A 19,682-nucleotide genomic window follows, 5' to 3' on the forward strand; every position below is an offset into this window, starting at 1 on the left:
AGTTCATTTGTTTTGAAATTTTGCTGCTTTGATTGGTCAAATGTTATCTGATGCAAGTTACCCTCTCCGCTCCACTGATGCCAAGTTACCCGACTTCAGTTCACGGTACTTGCTAAAACTGACTGTTTGTCACAACTGGTTTCACTATTAAAACACATAACTATCTGGTGAAAAAAGGGGAAAATATCATACCTGTGCTGTTTGTAGTTTTGGTGAAGAAGAGAAGAGAGGGTTAATAATGTTGTTGTTCTGGAAAATTAACTCTTTTTGTACTACTTACTGAGCATGATCAATTTGTTGGTGCATTCACTAACTACACAAACATAAAATACTTAGTAGTAAACAAATATTAAACCTCTTTAGACACTCTACAGAAGACCAGAAAACATGATAAAAATTTATACCAGCAGCAAGTTTCAGCGAGCATGTGCAATCAAGCAGCCATTACAAAGTTCTCACGATAAATGATGTTTACAAAGGCTTGGTTACACTTCTTGCACTAGCGTATTTTATTTATTAAGAAAAGTCCTGTTTTTTATCACTTTTTATCTTTGTGAGTGAGTCCACCTTTAGAATATTGGCCGTAGTACGCCCGCAGCCAAACGCCCACGCCATAATTTGCGCCCCAAAAAATGTCTCGCCACATACATACATACATACATACACGGAAGGCTATCGTAATACTTTCGCTAAGCGAAATTAAAAACATCGAAAGAAGAAGACAAGAGTCTTATATGGAAAGTGAGAGGTAGTCCTAGGACTAAACTCTATTTAAAGAAATTTACGACGGAAACAACATGATTGTAAGAAGAGTGGGTTAGATACCAAGGTGCCTAACTGTAAAACAGAATTGACAAACGAATGGAATGATAAGATCTATAAATTGTAAAGATGTAAGATTGTTTCATAGAGGTCAATAGACCTGAGAAATACACTTCTATAAATAAATAAATAATAACACTCGATGTAGGTTTTTTTTTTATTATGTCGAGTTCCGAAAATTACAATTTTCTTGAATTTTAAAACCAGATAATTAAACCTTCAGGTGCTTTTTATTTGAGAGATTGGTGGGATAGAGCATATTGCATTGCACCAACGCGAAAAAAACTTCTCGTGTCCCCAAGTCTTTACTTGTTCCATTTTTCGTATCAATCGATAGCCCTTTTTAGTATTCCCTTGGTGCGCAAATGTACATCTTTGAAAAAAATCATAGGATAAATAAGGACAAGTCAAAATACAGTTTCGTGAACATACAGATCATGAACATATAAACAACCGGACGGCTATCTTCCATTGTGTCTTTCAGCGAGCTTTGTTGTCGCCTGTATTTCAAAATTGGTATAAAAAATCCGACAATATTCCGTCACAATTTCATTTCTTGGAATTACTTAGGTAAAAGGATTGATAAAGCTTGAACATTAATCGTAATTCACAAAAGAATTATTCTAAATTTTTTTTATAAGTTTGCAATATATTTTATCAACATTTTTCAACGCAGAAATGCAGGATTTCAACTGCGTGTATACTTTTGAATCACTTTTGTCACTCCAATAATTTTTTTTATGACAAGAAAAAAAAAGTATGCCAAAGTTGAGAGCCTGTGTCATAAGATTATCATAATTTGAATCCCATACTCTCTAAAATTATTCCATACTTTTGAGTCCAAATTTAAAAATATTAGTCGGAATTTTGACAAGATGACGATGATTTTACCTCCATTATCTTTGTTATGATATAGATAAAAGGCTTGAGAAGAGTAGAACAACAGAGACTTTTGTCGAAGTTTTGACGTTTTTATCAAGGTATTCCCAAGAGGTATGTCATCAAAATTTATTGTTACATTTTATGATTTTAACGAGGCAGAAACGAAGCTAGCAGTGTTTGTTATCTACAAAATACAAAGAAGATCGATGTCCAGTCGTTTATATGTTCATGTACAGATTTAAAACCTTTCACTCGTAGTTGTGTTTCGACTCGATATTATTTATTACGAGACCCTGTACTTTTACACGGTGGCTTGTACTTTTACCTTTTTTATGGTTATACTGTATTGTCACTAACACAGAGATATCTTATATAAATCTAAAAAAAATTGCAAGATAGATTTGTTACGGTTCGGCGCTATTCAATGCCTGAGATATTTTCTCGCCAGTCTTTTGCCGTCCCTTCTGTGGCACTGTCATGTAGTTGTGATCCTTTATTTGGCACACGAACAGCTTCATCAAAGCGATGTTTTATTTTATCCATCTTAAAGCAATGGTATATATCACGTTTTTCAAAAAATCTGCTTTTTGATGAATTAGTACCAGAAAGTTAGTACTAGCAAGACATAAAATCTCTCTAATAAAAACAAACCAACTGACGGCATGATTTTTTTTCAAAAAAAAAATCGCATGTAAGAGTTCGGGGTACTGTAGCTATACGCTATTTCTTTAGGAGGGTGGTTAAGTATCTAGCATAAGTCTCTTAGTCTGACCATATCAACACACGTCTTTACAGCTTTCTCGATGACGTCATTATAACCCAAAGTAGCACAAATTTGGAGGAAATCTACCATTTTATAACCTGGTATGTTTGTATTGATCTTGTCAACGAGGTCAGAGGTTGGTTTAAACTCTCCTTTGAAGGCATTTTGTATATTTGTTATTTGGAAGTCTTGGAATTTATCTTTGAAGGTATTTGTTGCATACAGTTCCCACGCGGTTTCTGGGAGTGCTCGGGAGACTAAATCCAAATCATCTTCACTAAATCCACCAATAGTCTCGCCTCGTGGCTCTACGTCACTCAATTCGCTAATTTCGTGCTCTTCAATACCAATTCTTTTGAACTCTACCCAAGTGAGAGAACCATATTTTTTCTGTAAAGCTACCAAGAAAGCCCTGTTTTGTTTCGACAACTCGTTATTTATATCATTAAGCTCAGGTAATCGATATTTCTCGTCTTCTCTGCCACGATAAATCTTTTCACCAACGCGATACCATCTTTTATTATGATTCAAATCTGCACTTAGTTCGTTCCTATTCTTCTGGTTATTGTACACGTCTTTGAATAATAATGATTCTGAAAGAAAAATGTTTTTCTAAGGTTGAGTACGTCAGGAGGCGCGACTGACAGCTTGGATATCAAAGTTGTTAACTTTTTTAGATTATTATGATGCTTCTGCACTTGGCTCTACTTAGACATGTACAACCCAGGGTTGGTTTGCGCAATATTTAAACTGACAAAATACGCTTGCATTGCTTTCTTATTTTGGAATGAAAATCGATTTTAGGAAGACCAGGCGGCAAACTAAAAACGCCATGATAAGAAAGTGATTTTAGAGGGTGGACAATCCAGTCTAATCCAGGCTTACTGATTCGACAAACCTTTGTTTTGTATTGCATGGCAAAATTGAACAATTGAAATATGTACATTGAAAGATGTTTGTCTACTTATACCGGGTGCACCACAAAAAAGTTTCTCTCTTTAAAAATGATTTTCTCGAAATGTAAAAATGTTAAAAGAACCATTCCTACTTCATTGGAAAAAAGAAAAATAAACTTAAATTTTGATGGGTTATTTATTAAATTCGATTCATTAGATCAAAAGTTATGCTAAATTGAATAAAAATGTTACTTTCGGAAAAGGTTCGCTCGAAAACGGTAAGAATCGAAATATTATTATAACTTTCGATCCAACGAACCAAAAGCAATAAATGACTTATCAAAATTGAAGTTAATCTTTCTTCTTTCCAATGAAATAGAAAAATTTTTAGATTTCGAGAAATTTAGTTTCAAAGAGAAGAAAACATTTTGTGACGCACCCGGTACATTTTACAAGTCAAAGTAAACACATCACTTATATTTCTGATATTTTTCAGAAAATTTAGCTTAAATCAGATGGTAAAGACTGCGATCACTCAGGATTTCAATCCTCTAACGAAAAGAGTTCCTTATAGATTTTTAGAAAGTATATACTCTTAGGTTCCAAATAAACGGGGGGGGGGGTGGAAAACTTTCTAGATTTCAATAAACGGGCTGGACCTAATTGCCGGGGGGGTTGGAAATTGTACTTCTGAAACCCAAAAATAAGGTAAAAATAGGCTAAAATCAGGCTATTTAGAGCAAAATATTGGGCCTTCTCTTTGATAGCTGAAAATATTCTTAGAGATTAATAAACGGGGGTGGGTCCTAATAAGGTCCGGGGGGGTTGGAAAATTTTCGAAAAATCAACAAGCGGGGGGCCCGTTTATTTGGAACCTAAGAGTATGTAGCTGGTCTGCGATTCAGACTACGGTCGTCGCTTATGCTGACATCTAGCAAATAAAAAGGTGGAAACTTTTTTACAGTAGCAAACAGGTCAACCTTAAAAAAAACACACGTCTAATACGCTTTTTATTCTGGGCAAACAGATCTGTTTTAGTAAAGATGGATCGATCGATCAAACTCACCGTCAACTAAATTGATTAGATCTTGGATCTTTTGTTTATCGGTTTTTTGTTTTTTAACAATTGGTTTGCTTCCTTCTGTAGATCCTGAAGCTGAAAATTTTTTCGATAATCTAGAGTTAGTTTGTTCTGGTTTAGACGGTCTACTTTTCGCCCTGCTTATTTTCTAATTCTGAATTAAAGTGGGCAGAAAATTGGCTGTCTAAAGTCAACACATTGCCCTCTTATGTTGTCAATGCAATATGACTTCTTTCAATATTTTTCAAGCCAAGATTGCCAACTTTCTGCCTACTCTAACAACTAGAATAGATTACCTTTCTTGTCATTTGTCTAAAATGTTTTTCCTCGTGAAAATCTAAAATTCGGTTTTGTAACTTACACATCACCCTCTACCATGATAACACAATACAAAGTGATTATACAATGTACCCCTCAGGCAATGGTAATTGCAGTAATTTCGGTAATCATGGTAATCACGCCCTTACGCCACAACATATCGCCCTTTATAACGCCACACCATAATAAGACAATGTATACAATGTACCCCTCAGGCAATGGTAAATGCAGTAATTTCGGTAATCACGGTAATCACACCCTTACGCCACAATATATCGCCCTTTATAACGCCACACCATAATAAGACAATGTATACAATGTACCCCTCAGGCAATGGTAATTGCAGTAATTTTGGTAATCACGATAATCACACCCTTACGCCACAACATATCGCCCTTTATAACGCCACAATAAGACAAAGTATACAATGTACCCCTCAGGCAATGGTAATTGCATTAATTTCGGTCATCACGGTAATCACGTCCTTACGCCACAACATATCGCCCTTTATAACGCCACGATAAGACAAAGTATACAATATACCCCTCAGGTAATGGTAATTGCAGTAATCACGGTAATCACGCCCTTACGCCACAACATATCGCCCTTTATAACGCCACACCATAATAAGACAATGTATACAATGTACCCCTCAGGCAATGGTAATTGCAGTAATTTTAATAATCACGGTAATCACACCCTTACGCCACAACATATCGCCCTTTATAACGCCACAATAAGAAAAAGTATACAAAATAGAAAAAAAATTCACTCCATTAAGAATTAGTGAATAAGTATCAAAGATAATCAAATAATATAATCAATAATACAAAAACTGGCCATTTATTTCATTGGATCTAAGGCCAACATCAATCGCTACTGGACCAGTTGTGGTACCATAATCTTCTGTAAGAAAAGATTACTAAAGACCACATTGCTTTAACACACCAGGTTAGCCCTGGATCATAGAGGTATACCTTTATATTTTTACTTCAAAGTCAACAACCAGGGTCCTGTGGCTGGTCACCCGGGCATTTTGCCAAATCCTGTGGAACAGCTGCACATGACAGTTGACGTCAAATACAAAACTGGACGGTTGTCGTCTGAAAAATGCCCAAAGATGGCGGAAAAAATTCAAGAAAATAATCAAAAATCACCATCAATAAACGACTTTTGCAGCCCGTCAAAGTGCATCATAAATGAAGAAAACGCACTAAAAGATACCCTACAATGCAGGAAGTGCCACCGTTTAGTCCATTATCTTTGTACAGAACTGCCACTTTACCAGATCCAGATATGCTTGTCATACAAATCAAGAAGTTTCCAGTGTCAAAACTGTACCAAAATCGCACCACAGGTAATGGAAAGGTATAATTCAAATGAAACATCAAAAATTGAAGGATTCAAAAACGAAATCAAAGCTTGTGAGAATATAATGAAAAGGCAAGACGAAGAAATAAACCATTTGAAAGCACAAGACGTCAATGTTATGGTCAACGAAATGAAAGAAACTATCGACACCAGAATAACCACGCTTGAAAAGAAGATTGAAAGCATCATCGAAAAGAAAGAAGAGAAAAGACCACCAATGAGCTACGCTAAAATCACATCCAAACACATCGAGAAAAACATTGGAGATGGGATTCGAAAAGAAAAACAGGAGGAGCAGCTGATTCGATCTACAGCACGCAACCTAATTTTTCATGGGATTGATGAATCGACAGATGAAACTGAAGCAGAAACAAAAATCGAGGACGAAGAATTTATCCAAGACAAAATTATTGGTCAGCGGCTCCATCTGAGGAATATAAAGATTACCGAGACGCAGCGGATCGGGAAATTTACGAAAGAAAGAGAAGATAAAGCGAGATACCGACCAATTAAAGTCACATTTACGAACGAAGAGGACAAGAACACAGTGTTGCAAGCAATAACAAAAGAAAAAGGCTTTCCTTACCGAGTGACAGAGGATTTGACCAAAAATGAAAGACAGATAATTAAAGAATGGTGTAAGGAAGCCGAAAAAATGAATGCTAAAATCAAGGAAGAAAACACAAAATGGAAAGTCCGGGGGAGCCCGCGAAAAAAACTCTATTTCAAAAAGATCATTGTAAAAAGTACGAGCGGTTTATAGAGGCCCATGTGTCTTCACGGTGGCCTGCAAACCTGTAAAGCTTTATTATTATTATGACAGTGAATCTGATCACGATCAAAGGGGATCCAGAAACCCCCATCTTCAAAGCTCGCTACGTAGCAAAAGGCTATACTACGAAAGCCGAGAAGGGACAACCAAAAACTTTTTCAAAAACCCAAAATCTTTATCAAAAACCCAAAATCTTTTTCGAAAACCCAAAATCTTTTTTTTAAACCCAAAATCTTTTTTAAAAACCCAAAATCTTTTTCAAAAACCCGAAACCTCTTTTCGAATCCGAAACCTAATTTTTCAAATCCGAAACCTCTTTTCGAATCCGAAACCTACTTTTTCAAATCCGAAACCTACTTTTTCAAATCGAAAGCGAAATCGCTTGAGGTTGTTGGAGATAAGAAATCAAAACAAACAAAAATGGCTGACAGGACACTGCAGGACATAGAGTATTGCCACTCTTGCAGGAGTATTGTTTTACCATCGTATGTCTACTGCAAACAATATGGGGTGCCCACAAGAAAGAACGAATGTACTTTGACAGATTTTGATTCACACAGAAAAAGAAAATTAGCGAAGACAAGACCATCATCCACTAAAAAAACTAAACCACCTTATGCAGCTTCCACTAGCACTAGCACTCGTACATTGACTTCCTCAAAGGATGTTTCAGTAAACGTTGGATTGGCTAGTTATGAAGAATCGATTGGCACATTAAAACCACGTAGAGGAAGAATGTCTGTTACAATCAAAGATTCATGTAATGCAATTGACTTAAAATATGCAGCCATCGACAAATACAGTAAACATGATCAGAACTTTTGTGGATTAGAGGATTATGTCTTGCTCTACCCTGATTTCGCCTGTGTTTTTTCGTTGCCAGGGTCCAGGAAGCCTTTTACCGTAAAAGACTACAAAGTAGATCTAAACAAACCTTATTCAAAGTGTATCTTTTTGCTTTGTCTCAAAAATGATTTTGATCATGTATTTGACAATTTGAAAAAGGATAATACCTCAAGTGAGAGATCCTCAGAAAGTGATTCAGAAAATCAACCTCGCAAAAATGATAAAATAAACAATTATGATCATTACGTACCACCTCCTGAACCAATTTATCAAGAACTTTTGCCAAATGTGGAGGAAAATCATCACTATGTCCCTGATGAGGATGCTAATCCTCCTGATACTAGTGGAGATGTATCTCGATTGATGCCAAATGTGGAAATCAAAACAACTACAGACAAACGTTCTACAGCTAACAACACAACAGCAGAAACACAAGCTTTACCGACAATTATCAATCTTGAAGAAACTCTGCCATATGTCGACTCTTACGAAAGTAAAAGAGAAACAATTTTGAATTTGCTCAACTCATCAGAAGAGTTGTTTACTTTAACTATCAGGAGGAGAAAGATATATCTTGACACAATGCAAAAACTCAAAATACACTGGGCAGAAAACATCAAGCCTTTTAAAGTTAAGTTTATTGGTGATTCTGAAGAAGCTGATGGAAGTGGTGTTTTGAGAGAGTTTTTTTCCTTGTTTTTTGATGACGCAAGAAACCACATTCTTGCTACTGGTAGTTCAGATAATTACACATTCCTTCACATTACTGAGAAGATGAAGTCGAAGGAAAATCATTATTTTGGAAATTTGATAGGCTTGGCTTTGATAAATGGTTTTGCTGGTCCAAGATACTTTTTGCCTGGAATAGCATGTAGATTGTTAAATGTTGAGTTTATACTACCAAACTACACGGATATTCCTTACTTTGAAGTGGCAGAAAAACTGGAAGCCTTAGTAAATTGTGAGAACGAAGAAGTTTTTCAGAATCTAATTGAAAATTTCACAGAAAGGTTTGCTGCTGGAGTTACAAAACCGAAAGTTCAATTTGCTGAGAATAATGATTTCATAAAGGACATATCTTTTCATTTTTGTATGTCTCAATGTAGTGAAGAAACAGAGCAAGTAGCTGATGGTATGCAAATCTTTGGTTTCAGAGCAGTAATGCAGCAGCATCTTGAAAATAGCTTCAATGAGCTTATTCGCCCAGTAAAACAGTCCACTGAAGACTTACTCGAGGTATACAAAGAGAAGAAATACAGTGAAGACATTGAAAGGAAAACTGTGGAGGAAGACATTGTTTATAATTTCACAAATTTTTTTTGAGAGTTTTCATCATGTTAAACAGTACAGAAGAAAAGTTTATTCGATTGAGGATGCCAAAGAAGTAGATAAAATCATCACATTTCCAGATGTCTTCAGATTCTGTTCAGGATCCAAATTTGTTCAATGAAAGGAAAAGGAACTATTAAATTTGTTTATCCTTCAAGTAAAAAGGATAAAGCGAGACACATCGAGGCATATACATGTGCCCTGATGATTGTTATTCCAGTCAATCAGAGATATATTGACAGTCAAACATTTATAGAGAGCTTCTGCGAGGATATTTTATCTTATCCCGCATCAGTAAGATTCTAACAATTTCATTGGTCAAAAGACATCACGTGGAGGTGGGATATATACCGTATCTGTCTCCCTCACGTTCGATTGAGAAAAAAAAGAAGACATTGCATATTGACGAATGCGCTTTCGAATGTTTTGATCAAGATTCGAATGTTTTGTTTTGAAAAGAATTGAAATGGAAATCGAAATCGAAATGGTCGGGTTGAAAAAATCAACAAACAGAAGATCTTCAAAGTTATTTTGATTTTTACTTTTCTTGAGTTTATATGGATACAGCACGAGTTTTAATTGCGATGTTATAAAATGCAACTTTCACGGATCCCACTTTCACTGTTAGATTTACTTAGTAGCTCTTTGATATGATGTAAGTATCTACTTGATGGATAGTTCTGGAATTTTTTCGTGGTTTTGGAAAAGATGCAAGGGACTTCAACGGGATAAATCCGTTGCACGGTCGTCTCGAGGTGGGATACGGGATATACAGGGATCAGTAAAACCGTATTGGGACTCGGCAAGCCTCGCCACCAATACGGTTTTACTGACCCTGTATATCCCGTATCCCACCTCGAGAAGACCGTGTAACTAATATTCTCCAGGCTTTGGTAAACGATAACTTTTATTTTCTAGGCTTCACTTAAAAAATATGTAGACATTTTTGTTGGAAATTTTCTTTTGATTTATTGCTAGCTGATTAGTTAAAACTGATAGTTTTTTATTTCTCTAGTTCAGAAAATGAATAGGGTAATTGTTTTATAAAGTCTGTTCCAAGAAAAATGACAGTCCGTACTGTTTTAAACATTGCTCTTAAGGGGAAAAATATATAATGTAAAAAAGTAATTCTTTGTTGGAAAGATAATTTTGAGCAACTTGATACAAGATTTTTAGAATTTCCAGAAAATTCATAGTTATAGCTATATATACCTTTGTATATAAGATTTACTTTTTGCTTCATTATGTTTTATACTTGGTTTGGATATTTCCTAGAAACGAAAGTTTTATATGGGAGCTGTTTTATTTCTGTTTTGGCCGAAGTATCCCATAAAAAATACCACCTTCGACTCTTTTTAGAAAGTGTCATCTCTTCCCTCTTTTTTATATGAATCCAGAATTTGTCATACAAACAATTAATCTTTTGATAGGAAATATTAGTGAACAACAATCTGAACAAATGCATTTAAGTGATGATCGAAAACATTTTTGTTATTTATAAACGACCGCTTAATTGTATTGTATGAGGTAGAGAGAAGCTTTTGTAAAACGAACGACTGTCTTTGTCACTTTTTATACAAACAAAATCATATTTCTCCAAGATGCGAAGAAGGTAATTATTATAGGACACTCTGCAGGTATTTCATATTGCTTTATAGTTTTGTTGATATATGGTCATTACCTTTTAGATCTAATCCATAAAAACGTCTTTTTGTTAAATTTTCACCAGGAATCAATTTATCGAAATAAGAGAAGCTTGTATCAGTATCTTTTTGTCAGTCTATTTTTAAGATAGGTATCTAAATCTGAAAGCACTATTAGAGGAATCAAATTTTAATTGTAGCTGAATAATAATTCAAACTTTTCTTAGTAACATTCTATTTACTTTTATTCCAAACTTTGAAGAAATACTTTTAGTGTAAAATATATGCATACTTTATACAGAAAGTGTTAGAAAGCGTTTATTATTGTCAAATACATCTGTTTAGCATCTTGCCAATTTGCAGGTGTATATGGTAAATTTTCTGTCTCGATTACATAGTTAAAATAATCTTCAAGTTCTACATCCATGTTATTCATTATCTCTCTTCCTTCTGAAATAATATCCCTTTGGGCTAACAAATTTTCCAACCTTTCATTTATCAATTCATTCCCCTGATTTTCGTATCCTGAAATGGTTGGAGCATGAAATAAAATATCTGGTATCCCTGGCACGGTATCATTTCTAGTTTGTCCCCTTATGTAATGTGAATTCCACTCTAACGTCAGCCTGTCCAATTCGATCTGTAAAAATTCTGAAAAAACAAACCAAACACACTCTTTATGTACGTAATTTGCCAAAACCAACGACTCTCTTTCGACCAATTCTTTAAAAAAGTCGATGACCCATGCCATGTACATTCTTTTGAGGTGTGACCAATAATTTTCAATTCGTTGATTAGCCACTGAAGAACCGTATGAATGAGATTTTACATTATGTGTAAGAAAACATTGGCAATCTGCCATGATACCATTTTCATTTCCAAGATCAGTTCTTAGTTTCGCCGGAGTAACTCCTAATTTGATTACAGAGTTTGTAAAAAAAGACTTCCCGGAACAAGGGGATCATTGTTAGATTTCACGACTTTTATCCAGCACTCTCAGTTTTTAGGGTTTTATATGAGACCTTTTAGATGCTAATTTGAAGAAAGACCTTATCTTTCTGAATTCAAACCTTTTAGGTTTAGTTTTGAGACCTTAGCCGGTCTGATTTTTACTTAGATGTTAGTATATCATGAAAGGTCTGAATTGAAACTCTTGTGTGGCCGATTGAGACCTTGCAAGGTTTCCATTCAAGCAAGGTCTTGTTCTATACACCAAAAAGGTCTCCTTTGTATTTTCGAAATAAGACCTTCATGGTCTGTTCTTGGAAACGGTCTTATTCAACACTTCTAAAGGTCTCAATCACGCGTTTGAAACAAGACCTTCTTAGGTCTGCCTGATACAAGCCTTTTCAATGGACACGATAGTGAACATCCGATAGACAAAATAAAAGGGCTTTTATGGAGACCTCTAAAGGTCTCAATTTTGCGCGCTGTAAAAGGTCGCCAAAAAGGTCTCCTTCAAGACTTCTAAAGGCTCACTGGTTTGAAACAAGACCTTTTTAGGTCTGCCATTTACAAGCCTTTTCAATAGACACGATAGTGAACATCCAATAGACACGAAAAAAAGGGCTTTTATGAAGACCTCTAAAGGTCTCGATTTCGCGCGCTTTAAAAAATCTAGAGCAGTGTAACGACTTCTTTCGAATTTTCGAATGTTTCGAACGTCGTTCGAAATTCGAAAAGTTCAAAATTGGATCCAGAGTGCAAAAATACAATCATAACAATTTTGGAGCCAAAAGGGTGAAGACGGTCTGAAGCTAGTCTGAAAAGCGAAAAGAAAAAAAGGTAAGTAACACACTCTTTACGTAATAAAATTTCTTAAAATCCTTTTTTTGTCAACTGGAGCTATATATCTTTTGATGTGATGAATCCTTTTTTCTTCCACAAACATGGAGCTTTATTGTTGCAAATACACCCATGGAAAGTTTTGGCGAGGCTTGATCGAATTTTGTGCTTGTATTTATTGATCCTACTAGCTAGGCTTTTACGAAATTTTATTTTATTTTTTGTGCAATATTCGTTTCAAATCTTTTATTATATTATTTTTTTCAGCTTCGACATTACTGTAACGAGAATCTAACCCAACATTATGTGAGCCCCCATGTCACTGTCGCTGTAAATCCAACCATCACATTTTCTAAACGTTTGTTTAAAGTATGGCCAGAACAAAATCGACTCTCTGCAGAGGTAAGAATTGAATATATTTTGCCCAATTTTTTTTTTTTTTTCTGGAAAACTTTGAAGAGCTGGATCAAAAGTAAAGAATTTTTCAAATTTTCTAAATGACATTTCGATGAAGTAATAGGCCTAAAAACCAGTTTTGTGATCTTTATCTCACTTCTCTTGAATTTTTTAGCACGCAACTATCCAGCTTTCATGTTAGCACGCAACTATCCAGTTCGTTAAAGTTTCGTGTCACCGTCACCAACAAGCGTCTATTCAATTTTCAACTCTTGGACGTTTGTTTGACAATCTGGTTTACAGTCGTACTTATATAAACAGCTAGACTTTGTCGTGAATCATCATCATTGTCATGAACAAACTGGACACGTACAATACATCTCTTGTACGTTTCGATATCAAAGAACTATTATATACATAATATAATGGATATTTGTTAGAAAAATATCTAGAAATCCTATTGGGTATAATATATCTTTTAGATTGAAATTCTTGAATGTATTTTTATTCTCTTCTTCTCTTAATTATTGTTAGGTTTTGTTTCAGCAATTTAGGCCTTTTGAATATTACAAACCTTCAAAAACGAGTACTAAACATAGTTTCTTTTAGGCACTAATATGGTCTAATTTTGAACAAGACCCCAAACGTTCTGCGATAACGGACTTTTTTCGAAAGGTCTCGTTTAAAATAAGACCTTTTAGGTATGATAGAATCAGAACCCTTGAAGTCTCTTTCGGGATCTAGAATAGTCTCTATTGGGCGCGCTAAAGGTCTGATTTAGAACAAGACCCTAAACGTTCTGCGATAACGGACTTTTTTCGAAAGGTCTCGTTTAAAATAAGACCTTTTAGGTATGATAGAATCAGAACCCTTGAAGTCTCTTTCGGGATCTAGAATAGTCTCTATTAGGCGCGATAAAGGTCTTATTAAAATCAAGACCTTAAGGTCTGATTTAGAACAAGACCCAAAACGTTCTGCGATAACGGATCGTTACCTGATACACCCAAAAGGTCTTAATAAAGACCTTTAAAACTGAGAGTGAGAGGATTCTTCTTGAAAACCCATCAATACATCCATGGATTGGTAAACCATAGGGCTTTAATTTATCGTATCCATCTACATGCCAACAATGATTCGGACCAAGCGATGAATAATTTCGTCTATTAAGTCTTCTTGCCCTCCGTTGTTCAGTACCCTCTGGGTCAATATCTCTCAACAGTTTCATGACTAGATCCCTCTTAACTCTTATCCCATAACTGACTTTTAGTCTATTCCAAAGTGCACGATAACCCTTTATACAGCCAGGACCCCTTATTTCATTTTCAATAATTCGGCACAATGCCTCAACTGAAATGTTTCTCGTTCGTTTTTTCAAGCCATAGATTTTCAGACGTCTTTTCAATGTTCTCAGACTCATGTCAATTCCATGATAAATTCTCAAAAAAACAACTATGTAGTCATATTTGTAATGCTTATTAAAATAATGTTCTATAATAGCCCGCTCATCAGTCAATTCAGGTACAACAGGGGTGTCTTCAGTGGCAAAGGTCACTCCGCAATTAGTACAAAAGAAGGAGTCTACCTCAGCAGCAGTCCCGCACTGAGTGCAATAAACCATTTTGACACTCCCATTGATAAGGTCACGACAACGCGGTTTGAAGAAAAAAAATCAATTTTATTTAATATTTCAATTTTTAAAAAAGATTTCGGGTTTGTTTTTTATGAAAAGATTTCGAGTTTTTAAAAAAGATTTCGAGTTTTTAAAAAAGATTTCGGGTTTTTTTATAAAAAGATTTCGAGTTTTTAAAAAAGATTTCGAGTTTAAAAAAAAAAGATTTCGGGTTTTTTTATAAAAAGATTTCGGGTTTTTTTATAAAAAGATTTCGGGTTTTTAAAAAAGATTTTGGGTTTCTTACAAAAATTCGGGTTGTCCCTTCTCGGCTTCCATACTATACCCAGAAATAAGGTATTGATTATGCAGAGACATTCTCACCAACAGCAAGGGTGGAATCTGTTAGAATCTTGACACAATTAGCTATTCAGAATGATTGGGTGATGCACCAGATGGATGCACCAATGGAATATGATGTTTATGTTGAACAACCTGAAGGATTCAAAGTAAATGGTGAGAAGCTAGTGTGGAAACTTAACAAATCGCTCTATGGATTGAAACAAAGCGGAACTGGAACTGTCTTCTCCAAGAATTCCTAAGTGAACTTAATTTCAAACAGTCATCTGCCGACCCATGTTTATTCTACAAAACCGAGAAATCCGAAACAGTCATTTTACTAGTATGGGTTGACGATATCATCATCGCCTCCAGTTCAGCAGTCTCAATGAAATCGATCAAATAGCAACTCAGCGCAAAGTTCAACATGAAGGACCTGGGTGAACTCTCATCTTTTGTTGGTATCGATTTTGAAGTCAACCCAGATTCAATCACAATGTCACAATCAAGATACCTTACTAACATGCTCAAGAAGTTTAATTTCGAGAAATGCAAACCAAGAAAAACTCCTTGTGAAACCAACCCGAATGCCTACAACGACAACCAAGGTGAATCCAACTAGGAAGACACCAAACTATACCGGCAGATGGTAGGCAGCCTTATTTATGCAATGACGTGCACCCGACCAGACCTCAGCTACTGCATAACCAAGTTATCGCAACATCTTTCTAATCCAACTCCTGGTGATTGGATCATGCTCAAACATGTATTTTGTTATGTCAAAGGAACTGTTGACTATAAACTGAAATTTCACAAAAGCAAAAAGGGACTGAGATTAAATGCTTTTAGTGATGCTGATTGGGCTTCATCTACCGACGATCATCGAAGTATCACTTGTTACTGTACAAGCCTGAATGAACATGGCCCAATCATAAGCTGGAAATCAAAGAAACAACCATCGGTGGCGTTAACCACATGTGAAGCCGAGTACATGGCAATGTCGATCACGTGCCAAGAAAACATTTCCCTGACACCGATTCTACGCGAAATCTACGAACCAAATCCTGCCATTATCAAAAGCGCAAACCAATCAGCTATCGACGAGATCAAGAAATCAACAATTATTCAATGTGACAACCAAGGTGCTATCGCTCTCGTCAAGAATCCTGTCAACCGACCAAAATCAAAGCACATAGATATTCGTTTTCATTTCATATGTGACTGTTATAATGACAATCGTATTGCAATCGATTATGTGCCTTCGAATTCAAACGTAGCCGACGTTTTCACAAGCCTCCAAAAAAGCACCTATTGGAGCTGATTGGAGTCTTTCAACCAACAACTTTTCGGGCGTTAACGGACTTAGTGTCAAGTCCCCACTTGTTGAGCTATATGACGCTCGCCTCGCTACTTTGTTTATATTTAAAGCCGCCATATTTCGCCGTGTCAATTCAAGACAGCCTTAAGTCCATTTTTTCCATTTTGAGATAATTGACTTTAAAGGTTTCATTTGCTGATAACTAAGAAAGAAATAATGCCAAGAGTCTATACTTTTGGTATTATGGGGGCATTATAGTTATTGCTGAAATAGGGGGTTGTGGTCTTAACTCAATTTTCGAAAAAATGGACTTAAGTCTGTCTTGAATTGACACGGCGATTTGTTTACTTCGGAACATTACGTCATTTATTAGAACTTAGTCTTTTTTACACCACGTTTTTCTTATCTAATATGGTAGATGTTTTTTATGCTAGTTACAGAAGATTTCTTAAAACTGAAGTTCGCTTCTACGAATTTACTTTTACTGTGTTTCCTGGAATTCCTTCATCATGAGCATACAAGATTCAACACTCCGTGGTAGGTCCAAAAAATGATAGCTTTCTGAAAACCTTTAGGATTCTAGGAATGACAAAAGCAACACATATTTTTTTTTTTTTTAAGAAGAATATTTTTCAGGCTGATTCCAATCTCATTTTATCTTTTTTAACATAAACTTAAAATCAATTTCAGCCAATTTGACATTAGCGCGAATCAAAAGCATGTTCCTTTTTAACGATTTTGTAAATTCGCAAATAACGTGTTACACTGTAAAGTTTTTCGTCTTTTACCTTTTTCAAACTTTTAAGCTCTTTAAGCTATTCGGGCGACCTTCCACGCAACTGGTTTATGTCTATTCTTTTCGATTTACCCTCTCCCCTTTCCTTATTGTTGAAGAAGCAATCAAATTGACTTTGTGAAACTTGAGTTTCACACCTTTAATGTGGATGGTATGAATATGGTAACATGTGTGGTGAAAATTTGTTGCTTGGTGAAAATTTGTTGTTTTCTTTTGATTTTGGAATCCCCTAGACTTTATATATTTAGGTTGTCTAACGATACTTTCTGCTGCAAACACTGCTTCATCTTCTTGATGAGAGTGGGTACGGATGTACAGAAGCTTCCTGAAGCTTTTGTACTTGCACCCATATTAACGCCTTTTTGTCCGAAAACGCCCGCCGTTCCGCTGTAACGGATGTTGCACATCGCAGCTTGTTTGCTCCCCAACTCTAAATGTTCTGCGAGTTGGTTTTAGATCATGCAGCGGGCGGACCGTTAGACAACCGTGGGAGTCATGTAAATCTATTATTATGATTTTCATTATCAGTAAGTAAGATTTATCTGAAAAGTATCAATTTAACGCGTCTCTCCGCTCATGATTAGGCCTTCTCCACTATTAATAGTGCTATGGGTAGTCTCCTGATCAAAGGCTAGCCATAGCATTAGTACAAAAGTGTTAAGAAATTATCGGTAGAAATAATATGTACTACAAACTAGCGTGGAAATTTCCTCGTCTAAAGTAGAACTTTGAACCAATTATCCAAAAAACGTAGTGATTAAACTTACTATCAACCAAAGAGATACACTTTTCAATTGAACCAGTGCTCCATTGAAATGAACCAATTTCTTGTTCTCGCTGATATATCTTTTCAGCATTTTTAATTACATTATCATAACCCAATTCGTCACATGCATTGAGAAATGATTGCATCGTGAAATCTGCTTTATTTTCCTTAATCATCTCATAAAGATATTCGGTAGGCTTCAAAGGCTCCGACACTTCTGTGTATGCATTTTCTATCTTTTCTAATTCTTCAGCCTGGAACACATCTCCATAGATATTCGTTGCAAATGATCTCCAAGAATCGGCTTTCAAAGCGTTGGAAATTTCTTTCAGCTCATCTTCATGCATTTCAGATAATCTTTTATCCTTCGGCTTGATATTTGTTTCATCTAAGGCGTTTATATCGAATTGTCTCACACCGACATCTTTGAACTCTTCCCACGACAGTTGCGGTTTATTTAATTGCAGAGCTTTCAAAAATGCCTCATTTTGTTTCGCTGTTATCTTGTTGTTGAGCTCATTAAACCTTTTGAGTACGCTTGTGATTCCATTAAATATCTTCTGTCCGAGATGATACCATCGTCTTTGCTTGTCCAGGTCTCCAGATAATGAGCGGATATTATCCTGTTCCCCATAAAACCTTCCGAAGATTTTCGAGCCTAATAAAGAGAATTGAATGAGAAAGCTTCACTTGTCATTAGAATCATGTAAAAGAAAGTTCCCAAATCTGAATATCTAACTGAAGTTCAGAATATCATTAAAAGATAAGATCATTGACCCTAAAAACCATTTGAGACGAGTGGATAAAATTTTTTGTTTGTCCTTTCTGCACGTTGCAAAACACCATAAGACATTTTTCTTTTTTTCTTTGTTTTAATAAAAACACGTCTTTGACATTAATTCTGCAGTAAAAAAGTGACGGGGTTATGCCCGCACTCACTAAATTGAGCAATTTGGTCATAACACCATATAAATGATGAGGCTATTTATTTTTTACGAATTCCGTTTTTCCCAGACACTGTTTGAAGACACACATGTAGGGTGAGTTAACTTACGCAACTGTTGCCATATTGGTTGCCACCATCGTAGCTCTCTACATCCTAAAACGATACGATCACATTTGGTCGACTTTTACCCAAAATCTTGTTATTGTTACTTTTTGATCTTATGCACTGAATAAGCATTTGCCATTATAGGAAGAGCCAAGGCATGTACAGGGTAGAAGTAGAAAAAACCTTTCTGTCTATAATATGGACACGCTTACACTGGAAGGCTTCCTTTATTGCTCCCGAAGGGAGCCTATGTTGCTTCACGAGGCCGTGCTGGGGATCGAGCTGGCGAAAAATTGTTCAAGAACGGGACGATGTAACCTAGTGACCGCAGCATCTAAAAGATTGCCGTGGTGAGCTTTTAAGCTAGCTCGACCGCGCGATCAGATATTTTGTGTTTTTGGCGCTCCAAAGTCATAGCTTGGAATACAACAACACCGCGTGAACAGAAATTTAGCGTCTTTAGCGCTCCAATGTCATAGCTTGGAATACAACAAAAATCAACGAAGCAACTTGGGTTGGGACCAGTTGGTTTCAGAAAGTAGAAGGTATAATCCCATAGACTGTTTTGCAACTTTGATAGTAAGTATAATACTATTTTATCAAAAGTAATGTTTCAGATAGGATGTATGATTGAAAATTATTTTAAAGAATTTCCTTTTGCTTTGTATTCTTGTTGTATAATCCAGTCGAGGATTATGCCCTAAATAAGAGATATACTCTATTTAAGAGAAGGTCTCTTAAGTAGGAGATTTCTTTCTCTTAACTAGGACACTTTTCTTTCTTCGTTAATTTTTGGCCTTCTCATCATTTTGCGCAAGTTTTAAACTTCATAGATCGACTCAGCACAACTTTTTCTCCCTTCTAGCAAAATTTGGTTGAGTTCTGCTTTTGTTTCGTGG

General features: G+C 35.8%; 1 protein-coding gene across 4 annotated transcripts in view; it reads right to left on the reverse strand.

Moving 5' to 3' along the window:
- Nucleotides 1–1,962: 1,962 nt before the first annotated feature.
- The window catches only part of LOC136806746 (uncharacterized), a 35,497-nt gene continuing 17,777 nt past the window's right edge, over nucleotides 1,963–19,682 (reverse strand). Inside the window, exons 6-10 of one of the 4 annotated variants that reach the window (XM_067063333.1) lie at nucleotides 18,787–18,831; nucleotides 17,787–18,390; nucleotides 17,734–17,756; nucleotides 4,430–4,519; nucleotides 1,963–3,060 (exon numbers count right to left, since the gene is read on the reverse strand). In XM_067063333.1, coding sequence (XP_066919434.1) covers nucleotides 2,453–3,060; nucleotides 4,430–4,519; nucleotides 17,734–17,756; nucleotides 17,787–18,390; nucleotides 18,787–18,831 — 1,370 coding nt within the window. In that variant the 3' untranslated portion in view covers nucleotides 1,963–2,452. Of the gene's footprint in view, nucleotides 3,061–4,429; nucleotides 4,520–17,733; nucleotides 18,391–18,786; nucleotides 18,832–19,682 lie in introns of all 4 variants that reach the window. The other 3 variants (XM_067063335.1, XM_067063331.1, XM_067063334.1) reach the window with 3 other exon arrangements.

This window comes from Clytia hemisphaerica, unplaced genomic scaffold (assembly GCF_902728285.1).
Source record: "Clytia hemisphaerica strain Z4C2 unplaced genomic scaffold, Clytia hemisphaerica genome assembly, whole genome shotgun sequence".
In the NCBI taxonomy this organism is placed as follows: Eukaryota; Metazoa; Cnidaria; class Hydrozoa; order Leptothecata; family Clytiidae; genus Clytia; species Clytia hemisphaerica.